Here is a 16,208-nt window from a genome sequence, read left to right as displayed (position 1 = left end):
TCTTTTTTTCATAGATATTTTTGTAATTGTTTTTCAATTTCTTATTTGAGTACTTGTGGTGACCAAACATCTCGGGTGTTGAAGAACTCTGGTAAAACATCTGGTTGATGATAACGAGTGGTCGTAAATGTTCACAGTCCGATTTGTTTTGCTCAATTCTGTTCAAAAATATGTATAGCACAAAAATGATTTCAAAACGTATTGGTTTTACAAGCAATAATACAGTTTTTTTTAATGCAAACAATCAGTGCATTTGCAAAAAAAAAACTCAACGAAAATGAGAGCGATTCTAATTTTGATAGAGTAAGGTGGGGCAAAAGTTCGACCCTAGTTGAAAATTCAACCTATTTCAAAAAATCGAAGCAGATAAAAATAAATAAATACCGTGTGGTGATTCTACCATCCATGAGCTAAAATTTTGCTGAACAAAGTTACGCCAAATGTCTTTTCAATTTTGAGCTACAACACTTTTTGTATGTGTGTGTTTTATTCGAACTCTTGCCCCGCCACTGGGGCAAAAGTTCGAATCTAGTGTTTGTGGAATTTCGCTAACCGTAACACACTATTTTGACACTTTGGTAATAGGAATACCTGAAACCACTTAATATTTGATGTATAAACTGGAATACACTTTAAAGTTCGATCTGGATTTTACCCAAATCAGGGTAAAATTTACTACACCAAAAATTAGTAGTTTTCCGCCAAATTCAGATAAAACAAAATTTTTTTTCAACTTTAATCGAGTTTTCCCACTAATTCCATCACTCTTAGTGATAATATGTACATTTTGCTGAATTTGAGGTTTATACCTAAAGTTGCCACATGACTCGAACTTTTGCCCCACAATTCGAACTTTTGCCCCACTATGTGTAAAATATGATTTGCAAACCTTTTTTGCAAAAAGTTATACATGCTAAAGTATCTTCAAAACATACCTAGTTACGCCCCAAAATAAAACATCGAATTCGATTTCATTACAATTCCATTCCATGCGTTGGAAGGACCATCGCAAGTTACAATTTTTTGATCAAAAACCAACATTTTGTCATAACTTTTGGAAATCTTGATCAATTTTCTTAATTTTTAGTGGGAAAGACTCTTTTTCAAAAAGGGTTCGAACAACCTTGACACCCGAAATAAATAATTTGAATTGAGCTCAAAAACTTCAAAAGAAACTCTTGCCCCACACGAACTTTTGCCCCACTTTACTCTACACTAAATACCAGGTTTGCCACAGTAGTATCAGGTATCAGTAGGTCGGCTCAAGAGGCACGTTCTCCTCAGCCTCCTAGCCACAGTAGTGCTAAATAGTGAGCTTTTAAAGGCTTGCACTAAGTAAATTTTCAGGAAAAATTAAATTTCACTTAGGGCAGGGGGGCGAAAACGTTTTTCTCAAGCTTCAAGGGGGCGATACCTCCTAAAAGTTTGGGAAACACGGGCTTAAAGCTTGTATCCGCAATAATCGGGACACAGAAAAAAAGCTGTAACTCTGCAATAGATACATTGGAATTGCTCAAATTTGGCCTAGTAACATCTTAAGGTGTGTTCATTTCACCTACAAAATTTCATATGCATCGGTGCAGTATTTTTTGTTGTAGCAATGAAAGAGTAGAATGTGCGCCATTTAATTTTGTACAGCCCCTAGTTTTGCTTGTCAGCGCTGTACTTTGGAATTTATCAATTTAAATGGCTGAAATTTTGAGCGCAAACCTCTCAATCTACATTTGTTGCATAGGCAAAATTTAAAAAAAAAACGAAACAATTTTACACATTATCAACTACCTTCTGTGGAAATTTCATGGAAATTGGCAGAGAAATTCAAAAGTTTTGAAAAGGCAAACATCGCACATGAAAAACACGAACAATTTCCACTAACACTCACCCCTATCAACACCAGTAGCTTTCAAACCAATTGATCAACGTTGATAAAATTTTACAAGAAAGTGTCTTTATAAATATCATAACTGCTAACGAAATTTCATAATTATCATCACAGAACTTTAAACTGTAGCGTAGAAGAACAATCTATTATGCGAATGAAAATCGGTCATGATTGTACAAAATTCTCAAAACCACGTCTTTTTGTTTTCCATCCACAGTTAAAAGTAATGCATCGCTTTTTATGAAATTTGGCACAAATAGTAAACACAACACCAAAGAGTTCTCAGTCAATTATTTGGCCAATTTTACCGCTTCATTACAGAGCTACAGCCGTTCTTCTGTGTCCCGATTATTGCGGATACAGGCTTTATTTATTTGTTTTTTTTTTCATTAATGTGAATTTTAACTTAAAGCTAGTTCTACACTTATATGTAATTATTTTTTTTCTCTCGGGCCCCAGATGTTTTGAAAATACTCAAAGGGGGTCGCCACCTCAAAAAGGTTGGGAATTTCTGTCATAGGGAATGTTTTGGTTTTGTATGGGATTTTGGTGTTTCTTGGTCTTTGTTGTTCATAAAACTCTGTAAGAGTGAAAGAGAAGAACAGAATTTCATGCAGTGCCCTATGCAGAACACGGGCTCGAAACTCACCATGATCCAATGGTAAGCGCTAACCGATGCTGCCGAAATGCAAGACAAAGAGAACTTTTACAACCAACTGAATGCTGTGGAGGATGAGATTCCAAAAGGTAAAATCAAGATTATCATTTAGTTTCCTCATCGACCAGCGACATGGGTTACCGATGTCATGGGTTACCGATGGGAGCCTGATGTCGATATTGCGTCCGACCATCATCTGTTAATCGGCGAGATTCGGCTGCGCATTGCGAGGATCCCTCGACAAGAGGAGAAAATCGGACGCCGGTTAAACACATGCCGTCTGGAAGAAGCTTCAGTGAGAGTGTGGATATTCCGGAAGGTGGAAGCGTAGAGGATCGAAGTAGCGCCATCAACAACGCCTCCATCGCCACTGACGAGAATAATGTGGATGAGCTACGCTACCGTTGTCCCATGTTATATGGGATTCCCATATACCATGGGACGATTGGGCGTAGAGCGGCAGTACGCATCCAGAGAAAACAGTGGCTCACAGATGACACCTATATGAAGAACGAAGAGCGAAGGAACGCTGAAGCCGCGAGAGCGAGCGAAAACATGAGGAGCCATACCCGTAGCCCGTCAGCACGATTCCCTAGTCGATGAAAGCGGGAAAACCGCAAAAACTGGAATAACATCTTGTTACTGTGTATCGTTCTCAAAGTCCTCTATAAAGTGATCCTTTACCGGATACATGAGAAAATTGACGCAACTCTCCGACGGCAGCAGGCAGCATTCCGTAACGGACGATACTGTGTGGATCATATCGTCACGCTTCATATCATCTTGGAGCAAATCAATGAATTCCGAGAGTATCTCTACCTGGTCTTCATTGACAACGTAAAAGCTTTCGACCGTCTCAACCACAAATATGTGTAGGAAGCCCTCATGCACAAGATCCCTGAGGAAATCATTGGTCACATTCAAGTACAGTACAGGGCATTTTTGTGCAGAATACTGCACAACAGTGTCTTGTACGACCCCATCCGAGTCGTCGCTTGAGTAAAGGATGTATAGTATTATCACCGCTACTGCTCTTCATCGTAATTGACGAGATCATGGTAGGTTCAATTGATTGTAAATCAAATTGTGGATGCTGCCTATTATCATGGAGCACCTAAATGACTTCGAACTGGCTGATGAAGTTTTTCTCTGCTAGCCCAACGGCGCTCTGCAATGCAGAGCAGGTTGATGATCTAGCCAATCGCTCCTCAGTGACAGGTCTTACCATCAACAACAAGACCAAATATTTGGATGTAACCACGTTTAACTCTTCTAGCTTCACGGTAGCTGGGCAAACAGTGAAGAATGTGGAATGCTTCCAATATCTTGATAGCCAAATTGCGGTTGATGGCAGCACCAAGGTCATGAAATCTATATTGCTGTACGCCAGCGTAATGAAACCTGTTATGTATCAGTGGAGAACTATCGGCTGTACCATCAAATGGGGTAACTTGCAACACTTTTCAACTTTGAAGCAATATCATTTAAAATCTAAACATTTGAAACATCCTGTAAAGCATCGTGTACGCTAATTACCCCGAGTAGAATACTATGCAGCACATGATTTACCAAAATACGTTGCCACCTAATCACGAGGTGCGAAATACATGCTTGTTGCAAGTTTCCCATCTGTGGGGTAACTTGCAACACAGGACATGAAGCTAAGTTAGCTATCAATATACAGCACTAACATTCTAGTACTTAGTCTAATTGTAAATTTTTGATGTAATGCATGAAAAATGCATTGAAAAGATGTACATTAACCAATTGACATATAATTTTTCATGGAAGGGTTGATAGCTATTGCAAGCGAGAGTATATCTTTTAACAGCAGGTCTCACGTCCCTTGAATAAAAAATATATATGGATCCCGTGTAGGCATGGGTAATTCACTCGCGAATCGACTCAAAGAATCGATTCGCGAAACCGAGTGAGTGAATCATGATTCTTTTCAAAAAAGTGACGATTCACTTATGTTCATTATGATTCCAACGAGTTGTCGAAAAGAGTTAGCTTGACAGCGCTTTTAATGATGTTTCGACGCAGAACACCGCAATGTTTGCCAATTGATCATTTCTTCATTCATATAATGTGTGGCCGGCTCGCATGAGGAATTCGATTCTTTGATGGAATGGAGGAAAATCTGTATATCCTGCATTTTACTAATGTCATGCTCAGGCGTATGTGTATACCGTCAGCCATGAAACCAGATTTTCTTGGAAACTAAGCAAGAATGTACGAAAAGTAGTCGGCTCACATAAAAAATCAACATTTTTTTTCCAAATCTTGGGAATAAGTTACTGAATCGATCAAAAGAGTCGACTCTTTTTTGAGAGTGAATCGGAGGCGATTCACTCTCAAGATTGAATCAATTTTCCCATCTCTAATCCCGTGACTCAGTATTCGTTACAAAATGCCAGCAATGATTATTGCCATTTCTTGAAAAGGTAGAGTACGTCATATTTAAGTAGTTTTCAGTTTGAAGTGGTGTTTGGCAATTTCAGCTAACATAACATGATTGAAACACACCTATTCAACTTTGTAAGTATCAAAATCGCAAATTTGGGTATACAGCTGAAATAATTTACTCCATCTAGGTTCAGAGTTGATGTTGGTGATTGTTTTAAAGCGTCCATAAACTAAATTGAACTTTTAACAAGATGAAACATGAATAAAACTTCAAAATATTGTATTTCCTAACAATGTAAGACGGTCACGTGCAAAAAAGGAAAAAAAATGAGTTGTCATTTGAAAATGAACGCGTTACGTAAGGTACCCCGGGGCAAGTGAGAATCGGGGGCAAGTGAGACCTATAGCTAGTATTTTTATTATTATTTATTTTTAAGACTAACATTCTTCATGGAAAACATAGGTATCACACCTACGGATACTTTGAATACAAAAAATGTTATTGTTTCAACCATAAAGAGATCATATACTTTATTGTTGTTCATATGTAATTTTCAATTCACTAGGTGAGATTGACGTGCTCTACTACATTCGTCGTTTAAAAATAGATGTGCCATTATACAAATACTTTTTCGGTTTCAAGATAGTATTTGGAGTTCTTGCAAATGATTTCAAGCGAAAAAGTTGTATTTTATTTTTATTTATTACCTTTAGTTTACTGCTCTCACTTGCCCCAGTGCATTTCGCTGTCTGGGGTAAGTGGGACCTATGAGAATAAACAAACACAATTTTATGGGTTCATCTCGGTTTGTCCAGCCTAAGATGAAATTAGCACGAAAATGAATAGGAATTTACGCGTTAAGTAATCTACTGTTGAATTATACTTTATTACCTCTATTTAGATGATGAAATTCTTGTTAAAATGGTAAAACCTTGAGTAAAACAAAAAAAAATCGAAAGCATGTATTTTTTATGTTTTTCTCTAAATATTTTTTATGTTTTTCTCTAAATGCTGCATAATGAATTCTTTTGAGCATTCAGGAACCGTCTATAAAAATTTAAAATAGGGAAATGACCAAAATTAATGGTTTAAAAAAAACATTATTTAATGATCGTAAGATTATGTAACAGAGGAGATATTACTGAAATCTCGAATCCCCAGATTTACTTTTGGCGAGATTCATCAACTATATAATATTAAGACCAAGTTTCTAAATGTTTTGTCTCTTCACTTTACGGCGCTTTTTGTAGAAAAAAAACTATTTATTTTGCATGAGCTGCTAGAGTTGATTCAAGTATTTTTCCCCAACGATTTTTTATGTGTTATGTAATTTATGCACGATACCATAAACCTCTTCTTATTTTAATCTCTAAAGATAGTCATTCATATAAGAGATTTATGATTTATGTTACCTTATTTGTTGCATCTTATATTAAGCCCTTTGAACAAAAACTCTGAATAGGTCCCACTTGCCCCGTGAAACGCAGTTAATGAAGATCTGCTACACTTTTCATTATATGCATAATATATGGAATTTTAAAATTTTGAAACAGTTTTAATGCACGTTAATAAGTACAAATATACCAACAACGTCTTTTGGGTTCATTGGATTTATTAAAAAAAATGTGTTCTGAAATTTTTGGCATGACAAAACCAAATTAGCAATTTTTTAGGTCCCACTTGCCCCGGTGTACCTTAATCAATAAATGCTACATTTCGGTTATTTCTGTCAAAATTATCGAAAAATTAAGATAAATAATTGAAGATTTTGTCAAATTTTAACTGTTGCAAGTTACCCCATAATGGTTGTCGGATATTATAATGATTTTTTACATTACTTAGTCGATAAATTTATCAAACTTTTATCGTTTGTCTATGCTTACTATTAGGTACCCTAACTGCAAGCAAGGTCATCAGACTTATCACAATTACCGTAGGGGAGAGATAAAGCACGATTTGCATACTTGTTTTTATGGCATAAAATGAGCAAACCGTTTTAACAGTGTAGCTAAACAATAAACGAAGAAATGAAACTTATTTTTCCACTGATTCGATCTTTGATACTCATAATCTCAATAAACGAAATAGTAGGGCATACTAGTTTTCATTATTATTGGAAAATACTTCACATTTAGTGTATGTCATCGTGTTGCAAGTTACACAGCTGTTGCAAGTAACCCCGTTTGACGGTAGATCTTCATCAACAGATGGCTGCGGTATATAATAAGTACGTGGTGGCCTCATAATTGGAGCTCCAACGTGGAACTCCGTCGTCGATGTCATCAAAATCCGATAGCGACAAAAATTCTCGAGCGGAAGTGGAAGTATCGGCCACACTCTACGCAGAAGCGGAAACAAAACATGCAAAACAGCGTAAGATTGGAACCCAGAAGGATATCGCAGCAGAGACGGGCCCAGAAGCCCAAGGCGGCACAGCCTCAACAAGGAAATAAAGGAAGTCTACAGAAATTGACCTGGCCTCGAGTCCAGGCGATGGCGGGCAATCGCCCAGGATGAAGATCTTTCAATTCGGCCCTCTGCACCATCATGGGTGCTAAGCACTGATAGTAAGTTGCAATTACTTTAAGCTCTGTCTGTGAAGTGTGGTTCTCGAATGCTAAAGTTTATTTTACTAGCTTCTACTGCGATCTGCAATGACCGTGCCATTTCAAAACACAACGTTTTGTTCGTTGGATTTGAATTAATGCATTACAAGCACCCTTTTTTCATATTTGCATCAGAATTAGCTTCGTTAGCTTTATCGGCGTTATTGACCTCATCAAAATTAATCGTTATGCACGCTATTCTCGAGCGAAAGTAAACTTGAATTTTTACAACATTAACACCGAATACGGGCACAACTTGCAAACTGTGCTATAGCTTTCTTGAGCATTAATAAAACGTCATTCCGTAGTGCAATATAGTCATTCTTCATAAAGACGCTCGGAATCTCCTCCAACCAACATTGGCGTAAATAGGGGGTGGCCAGGGGGGGGCCTGGCCCCCTCCAGAATAATCCATTTTGGAAAAAAATCACGCAATTCAGGCGAAAAGTATCATTTTAGTATAAAAAATCTACATCGACATGGCCTTGGCCCCCCCTAGAGCCATGACCTAGTTACGCCTATGCCAACCAACGAACACAACCAGAGACGAGGGATTTTCCCCGTAATAAGAGAAACTTCGTTGCCAGACGTTGGCGCTTGCTTGCTGGCTGGCAGTAGTAATTTGGTCTCCAACCGTAAGCTTCCAGACCCAGAACGCACACCCCAGATTCTCATCAACCGACAGACAACTCTCGCTTGTGCTACGGGGCGAAACCCTAGTAGCACATATGTTTTATAAAAGTCAATACAACTCATATATGACCAAATTTGGTCATATAAGAGCCACAAAAACTGATGTAGAACAAGTGTGCTACTGGGGAATTTATGTATGTAAAACTTTTAGCACGCCCGTGTCATGAATAGCAGGGGAGGTGTCATAATGCCTCAAGACGATTACATTGTATCAGTGGCAGCGCATATCGAGTGCGGTGTGGAAGGAATACGATCCCGGTTGCTACCGGCGGCGGCACCGGCAAGATTAAGCAAGGGAACGTTTCTCGGCAACTTTATTCAATCCAAGTTTCGGGTGGCGGTGGTGATAGAGCTTCTCTTGCTGCATTTCTCTTAACCCTTTCATGGTGGGATAATTATTTTCTTTAAACACATTTCAACAAAAAAAATACGGTATTGTATTGTCAGTCTAGTGGCATCCATTCCTGATTTGTATGCAGACAGTTCATGCTTTAATCTATTATCTGTCTCTTCCTCCCTTCAAAGTTAACATGTCAAGCAAAGCGATTTCGGTAGAACCATAAATGGTTAAAAACACAATTTTAATATGCCTTCCGTTTTCACAGCAACGTAGATATAATCAGTCTATCATCATACGTTTACCAATTGGGAATCCGCATAGCAACGTGAACCTCTGCTACGCTGCCGTATTCCAAATGGCGCAATGAACTTGCGCCTGCGCAGTGAATTCTTACCATGGTCTGCATACAGTGGGCAAGCGATTGCGTGATGATATTCTCCCCTTTCCAGATTGCGCCATTGTCATTTAACAATAAATTATTGTAAGCAGTTGTACATTGAGGATATCTGTTAGTCCCAAGTAGCCATTTTGTTGAATCCTTGTGTAAGTGCAGCTGGATCTGGCGATACTGATTGTCAACCAAGCTTAAGCAGCTCAGGGACATGCTACTAAATATTTCAAATTCAAATTTTTTTAAGTGTTCGAATGTGATCCATCCGGCTTGAAAGGGTTAATCTTTGATGTGCTGCAATCTTGTAATCTAATGAAATTCACTTGCGAAAATCATTTATTACTCTAACGCTCACTTTTCTAATTGCAATCAACTGGCTCTTGGCGCATCCTGCACTTCTTCATCTCTGGAATCGCTTTGAAGCGTTCGAGTTCATCAAGACCATCCAGTAATGATCACACCATCACTAACGATGCAATCATTTCTCTTCTCTTTCCAATTTTCACGGATTTTCTTTTTTTTCTCCTGCTTCCAGTGGTTGCTCAAGCGTACAAAGTCGACGTCGAAATGCTGGCAGCGTCCCGAGGCTGTACCGCAATTCTGCGTTGTGTAGTGCCTAATTTTGTTAAGGAGCTAGTACGGGTGGTGTCCTGGGTGCAGGAGCCTGCCTTCTACATCTATCCCTCGCTACAGGGTGGTAAGTGACATTTCGCCGTCAAGCGGAAAATTATCCCGGTCGATGGATTGCACGTACCTGTCCGTGTTCGTGTCCGTGTCCGTGTCCGTGTATCCTCCGACCCCCCACGCTCTCACCTAGCAGTCATCTACACCTTATTTTTCCTCCATGTATTTTCTTCTTTGTTTCGCTATGTTTCACAGATGGAAAATATCACCTGCTTCCCACAGGCGAGCTTCTAGTGCACAATCTAGAGTATAACGACCGGTATCCCTCGTACCGGTGTAGGACGATGCACAAACTGACGCGGCAGGTCGTCACCAGCAGTGCGGCGAAGATCCGAATGAACGGTAGGTGCAATGATTTCAAGAAGACGAGCAGATATCGGATTTCCCATTTCATTTTCTTCTTCGATGGCTCTTGAAGCAATTATATTGGATTTTCATTTTGTTGTGTGTTGTTCGCTTAATAGAAGGACAGATTTATTTTCTGATTTTTCATTTCTCATTCAAGTATTACTGTATAAAATGTTCAAAGATCATGGATTTGTAAATTCGACCTAAATGTTTTTAGTAAATAGGTGCAGGTTAGAAAACTACTTCAAATTAAATGGAACAGTCTTGAAAATATCACTTTAAATAGTGTTTTACGAATTTATAAACAGAACTTACTATAATTGAAATATACTGTGTTGTATTAGAGCGCTATCAGATATCTGGGAACTAATGAAGAACTAAAAATGGTATCTTTTGACCACCCAAATGAAAAAATTAATAATTAAAACCCAGTTAATCGATGATGGTATCTTTTTCGTGCCTCAAAATTTCACACGCTGAACACAATTTCACACGCGTGAACACGCTCCTCGCCACCGTGGAGTTGGTTCCCTACTCAGCGCTCACGCTCACGCTGCGCTCATGAATTGGGAACCTATTAATGAGACGATAATTGTAGCCAGATCCAGAGCACGGGTTCGAAACCTTATCATGATCCAATGTTACGCGCCAACCGATGCTGCCGAATTGCAAGACAATGAGAACTTTTACAGTCAACTGAATGCTGTCGTGGACAAGATTCCGAAAGGTGATATCAAGATTCTCATGGGCGGCTTCAACGCGAAGGTTGGTTCCGACAACTAGGACTCTCGGAGAAATGAGCGAAAACGGAGAGCTGTTTGCAGAGTTTAGTGGCAACAGTGACATGGTGATTGGGGGATCGCTCTTTCCTCATCGACCAGTGCACAAAGTGACATGGGTTTCCCGTGATGGCGTCACGGAAAATCAAATCGACTACATCTGCATCAGCCGAAAATGGAGACGGAGCCTTTTTAATGTGCGGAATAAACGTAGCGCCGACTTTGCGCCCGACCATCATCTCCTAATCAGCGAGATTCGACTGCGCATTGCTAGGAGCCATCGACAGGAGACAACGGGCGTCAGATCAACACATGCCGACTGGAAGACGCTGCGGTGAAAAGGTCCTTCGTCGTGGAGCTAGAGAACCGTGCTGCGGGTATTCCAGACGGTGGAAGTGTGGAAGCTCAATGGAGCGCCATCAAGAACGCCATTATCGCCATAGGCGAGAATAATTTGGGTGAGCTTCGCACCCAGAGAAAGCAGTGGATCACAGATGATACCTGGAGGAAGATAGAGCTGTGAAGGAACGCCAAAGCTGCGATAGAGCGAGCGAAAACACGGGGAGCCAAAGCCGTAGCCCGTCAGCGCTATTGGGCTCTCGAGAAGGAAGTGGAACGGTGATGTAGACGGGACAAAAGAGCGTGTGCGGACTCCCTAGCCGACGAAGGCGAGAAGGCCGCAAACATCGGCGACATCCGTCTCCTCTACGATGTTTCATGTCGCCTTAGTGAGACTAAAATGAATGCTACGATGCCCGTTAAAGACACGTCTGGACAGTTACTGATTGACCCGGCTGGCCATTTGAAACGCTGGTTCGAGCACTTTGGAAACCTTTTTCAAGTGTCGGCCACGCCATCAACATCTCAGCATGATCCGTCAAGGGTTCGACGCATTACACGTGTCAACACCAAAGCTCCACCAATGTAGGAGATAGAAACAGCCATCCGTAGCATGAAATCTAACAGGGTTCCAGAGGTCGATCGCATATCAGCTGAGATGCTCAAAGCTGACCCCCGTAGTATCCGCAGAACTGCTGTATCAACTATTCTGCAACTTATGGAAAACCACGACATTTCCGGCCGACTGGATGCAAGGCGTCTTAGTAAAGGTACCCAAAAAGGGGGACCTGACTGTATGCGATAATTGGCGGGGCATCATGTTACTGTGTGTCGTTCTCAAAATCCTCTGCATAGTGATCCTAAACCGGATACAGGAGAAGATTGAAGCAACTCTCCGACGGCACCAAGCAGGATTCCGTGCCGGATGATCCTGTGTGGACCAGATTGTCGCGCTCCATATCATTCTGGAGCAAATCAATGAATTCCAAGAGTCTCTCTACCTGGTGTTCATTGATTACGAAAAAGCTTTCGACCGTCTCAATCACGGAAACATGTGGGAAGCCCTCAGGCGCAAGGGTCTCCCTGAGAAAATCATCGGCCTCATTGAAGCACAGTACAGGACATTTTCGTGCATAGTACTGCACAACGGTGTCTTGTCCGATCCCATCCGGGTCGTTGCTGAAGTGAGGCAAGGATGTATACTATCACCGCTACTGTTCCTCATCGTGATCGACGAGAACCTGGTAGGTGCAAATTATCACCTCACAAATGCTCATTACAACTTGTCAACCGTATTTTCATCGCCTGCTATACCGTGCACTGCTAATCGATGACCAGATGCAAAGAGGTGGCAAAACGAACATGATGCAAATCGCAAACGATTTCGTTCCAATCTTTCAGCACCGCCACAAGCTGCCTGAACAGCCGAACCACACCGAATCGTTTGGTTGTAGAGGCTACGGCACGAACGCTCGACACACACAGATGCAACAGTCGTTTATACCGACACTACATATACCAATAAATGCTTCCAGCCGACGATGGTTCGCAATAAGCTCATGAACATCATCGAAAGCGATGAAAAGAAAGGTTTAGCTGGAAGGTAACTGCTCAACGGTGAAAAGGAATAAAATAACCAACAAGACTGATCAACGTCGAGTCTGTTCGTGTGCAATTCGTACGGGAGGTTGGTTTGGCAAAACGAAAAAAGGTAAAAACACACCTATTCGTTGGCAAATGCAAATCGCATCATATCGTGAATGTTTTCATTCAATAGCAAGCTTGCACGGAAACATGAGGGAGTCCTCAGGAGCAAGGGTCTCCCTGAGAAAATCATTGCCCTCATTGAAGCAGAGTACATACAGGACATTTTCGTGCAGGGTACTGGACAATGGTATTTTGTCCAATCCCATCCGAGTCGTTGCTGGACTGAGGCAAGGATGTATACTATCACCACTACTGTTCCTCATCGTAATCGACGAGATCCTGGTGGGTGCGATTGATCGTAGACTAAATCGTGGATTGTTGTGGCAGCCCATTACCATGGAACATCTACATGGCTTCGAATCGGCAGATAACGTTTCTCTCCTAACTCAACGGCGCTCTGATATGCAGAACAAGCTCGATGATCATGCCAATCGCTCCTCAGTGGCAGGTCTTACCATCAACGTCAACAAGACCGAATAGTTGGATGTAAACACGATCAACCCTTCCAGCTTTACGGTAGCTGGGCAGTGGGCAATCAGTGGAGAATGTTGAAAGCTTCCAATATCTTGGTAGCCAAATGGCGGCCGATGATGGCGGCTCCAAGATCGTGAAATCTGTGCTGCTATAGGCCAGTGAAACCTGGTGTGTATCAGTGGAGGGCACTCAACGGCTGCAGGTCTTCATCAATAGATGCCTGTGGTAGGTATATAATTCGTGCATGGTGGCCTCATGCAGGTCTTCATCAATAGATGCCTGTGGTAGGTATATAATTCGTGCATGGTGGCCTCACAATTGGATCTCTAACGATAGACGATGTCATCAATAGCTGATAGCGATAGAAATTCGGGAGCGAAAGTGGAGGTGGGTCGACCACACTCTACTCAGGGACGGAAACGAAAACTACAGGCAAGCGTTAGATTGGAACCCAGCAGGGCATCGCAGCAGAGACAGATCCAGGGGCTCATGGCGGCGCAGGCTCAACAAAAAAATCAGAATGAGTGTAATCAGTTTCGTACCTTTTAATTCCGCCCTATTTTGCTTATCCTTTGTCAAAGGCTAAGCAAAATAGGGCAGAACTAAAAGGTACGAAACTGATTACACTCATTCGAAGAGCGTATTGTGCTTAGAGGGTTCGAAAAGTCCGTACAAACAACAAAATCAGGGAAGTCGACAGATATTTGACCTGGCCACAGGTCAAGGCGATGGCTGACAATCGCCCAGGATGTACTATGGGCGATTTCCATACAACCAGGCGGAAGAAAATATTTTTAATAATTTCTTTTCGTTCTGTGGTCTATACTATTAAAATATTTCGTTGATTTGGTTTTTCAGTATTTCTAGCTTAACTTTTCAAAAGGGGGTATACGGGTGTTAGGTTCCTGAGTGCAAACTTTTTAAAGGGTGATAGAGGACCATAAATGGTGAAAAACATTGTTCTACGCATATGGTCAAATCTCAATCGTAACGTAGTTATTGAACTTCCCATGTTTTTGACTCTTATTGCCTTAACTGGCAATAACTTGAAAATGGTTAAATTTATCGAAGTTTTTTTACCCTTATTAGAAAGATTATTGAATTTTCTATCAAATGGCATCTTTGAATCGATTGGTTTAGTTAAATAGCTAGGTTTTCTAGCGCAAAATAGCTAAAAATAGTGTATTTTTATTGGTTTTTTTCAATTATCTTTGAAACATGCGTAATAAATTAAAATTCTTTCTTTGGAAAAGTTGTGGCTCCTATTACAATCTACAATTCGTTCTTTGACACCAAACTTCTAGCTCTTATCGTTTTCTTGCAATTTTGATTTAAATGTGCGGCACAATGCGCAAAAAAGTGCTTTACATGACAGTTGCTAATTTATAATCTGAAATGCGATGTTAAAATCGAAATTGCAAGAAAACGATAAGAGATAGAAGTTTGATGTCAAAGAACGAATTGTAGAGTGGAACAAGGGCCACAACTTTGTCAAAGAAAGAATTTTAAATTATTACGCATTTTTCAAAGATAATTGACAAAAACTAATTAAAACACACAACTTTTAAGCTATTTGCTCTAGAAAACTTAGTTATTTAACTAAACCAATCGGTTCAAAGATGCCATTTGATAGAAAATTCAATAATCTTTCGAATTGGGGTAAAAAAACTTCGATAAGTTTGACCATTTTCAAGTTATAGCCAGAAAGGCAATAAGAGTCAAAAACATGGGAAGTTCAATAACTACGTAACGGTTGAGATTTGACCATATGCGTAGAACAATTTTTTTCACCATTTATGGTCCTCTATCACCCTTTAAAAAGTTTGCACTCAGGAACCTAACACCCTGTATACTTATTAATTTAAAGTAAATTTGAAATTAAATCGATCCGTATTCGCAAATCAACAGATTATTTTTTTTTTGGTTTTAATAACTGTCCATACACTAGTTGGGAAAAATATGAAAGCGATACAATTGCAATTGTTATATTTTTTATTATTATCTTTATTAACGAGATTTTCAGCCCAGGGCCGGTTCATCTCGGTTATTGTTATACATAAAAAAATATAAAGTTGTACTAAAATGCCCTATTCAAAAAAAAGCCTGATTCCAAAGTTGCGCAACTTATGCGCAAATGTTTTCGCCGTAACTTTGTAGAATAGACCCAGATTATGATTTGAAACTGCTGGGATATGCGCATTTTAGCATTTTTTTTTCTTACAGCTGAGGCTTTCCACGAAGCAGCACGAAAAAATCCATTTTTTTAATTTTGCATTTTTGATTTGCATATAATTTTGCACAGCTGTTCTAATCAATCTAAATAACCATTTTTTCATATTAAAACTTTTTATGGAGTCTCGACTAACTTTCAAATAGGGCCTATGAAAAAATGGAACACATGCAAATGAAAAATCATATCTCTAAAACTGCTTGTTTGATCGAAAAACTGTCTTCGGCAAAGTTGTAGATTAATAAATGGTGGCTCTCAGAAAAATACACACTGAAAATATTATATAGTATTTCTTCTAGAAAAACTGAATTTTGTTACTAAAAATTAAATATCTCAAAAAGCTATTTTTTTTTACCTTCGTGATATTTTGTGAGAATAAAGTTCATTCTGTTAGCTATCATCTGTAGAAATTTCATAATGGTAAAAAAATGTACAAAAAAGTTATGGCACTTTGAACATTTTCGGTTGTGTGTTTTTTAGAGTGTATGACGAATTCACGCAAACTCGCCGTAGGGGTTTGGCAAAACTGTCTCAGAATCCGATAGAATTTCTTAGGTTTAAAGACTATGTATTTTAAAGTAAGATTGCATACGTTGTTTTTTATTTATCTAGACTAATATTTGAAAAGGGCTAAAGTATTTGACCGTTTTTTACTCAATATAACTTA

The 16,208-nt window shown here is 39.7% G+C and overlaps 1 protein-coding gene across 1 annotated transcript; it reads left to right on the top strand.

Annotated features, from left to right (window-relative positions):
* Positions 1 to 9,309: 9,309 nt before the first annotated feature.
* LOC134284519 (cell adhesion molecule Dscam2-like) lies at positions 9,310 to 12,551 on the top strand. The gene is made up of 3 exons (XM_062843476.1): positions 9,310 to 9,677; positions 9,860 to 10,006; positions 12,532 to 12,551. Exons 1-3 carry the CDS (start codon positions 9,548 to 9,550, stop codon positions 12,549 to 12,551), a joined length of 297 nt encoding a protein of 98 aa, XP_062699460.1. The 5' UTR covers positions 9,310 to 9,547.
* Positions 12,552 to 16,208: the final 3,657 nt, after the last annotated feature.

Source organism: Aedes albopictus, unplaced genomic scaffold (assembly GCF_035046485.1).
Source record: "Aedes albopictus strain Foshan unplaced genomic scaffold, AalbF5 HiC_scaffold_242, whole genome shotgun sequence".
NCBI classification, from domain to species: Eukaryota; Metazoa; Arthropoda; class Insecta; order Diptera; family Culicidae; genus Aedes; species Aedes albopictus.
Note: the sequence above shows the minus strand (reverse complement) of the source record. Positions and strands in the feature narration are given on the sequence as shown.

What these genes read in the sequence shown, in the direction of transcription:
- LOC134284519 (XM_062843476.1), top strand. Translation starts at nt 9,548, where the DNA reads ATGCTGGCAGCGTCCCGAGGCTGTACCGCAATTCTGCGTTGTGTAGTG. An exon ending in CTATCCCTCGCTACAGGGTG is followed by an intron (nt 9,678 to 9,859) that starts GTAAGTGACATT and finishes TATGTTTCACAG; the next exon opens with ATGGAAAATATCACCTGCTT. An exon ending in GGCGAAGATCCGAATGAACG is followed by an intron (nt 10,007 to 12,531) that starts GTAGGTGCAATG and finishes CCAATCTTTCAG; the next exon opens with CACCGCCACAAGCTGCCTGA.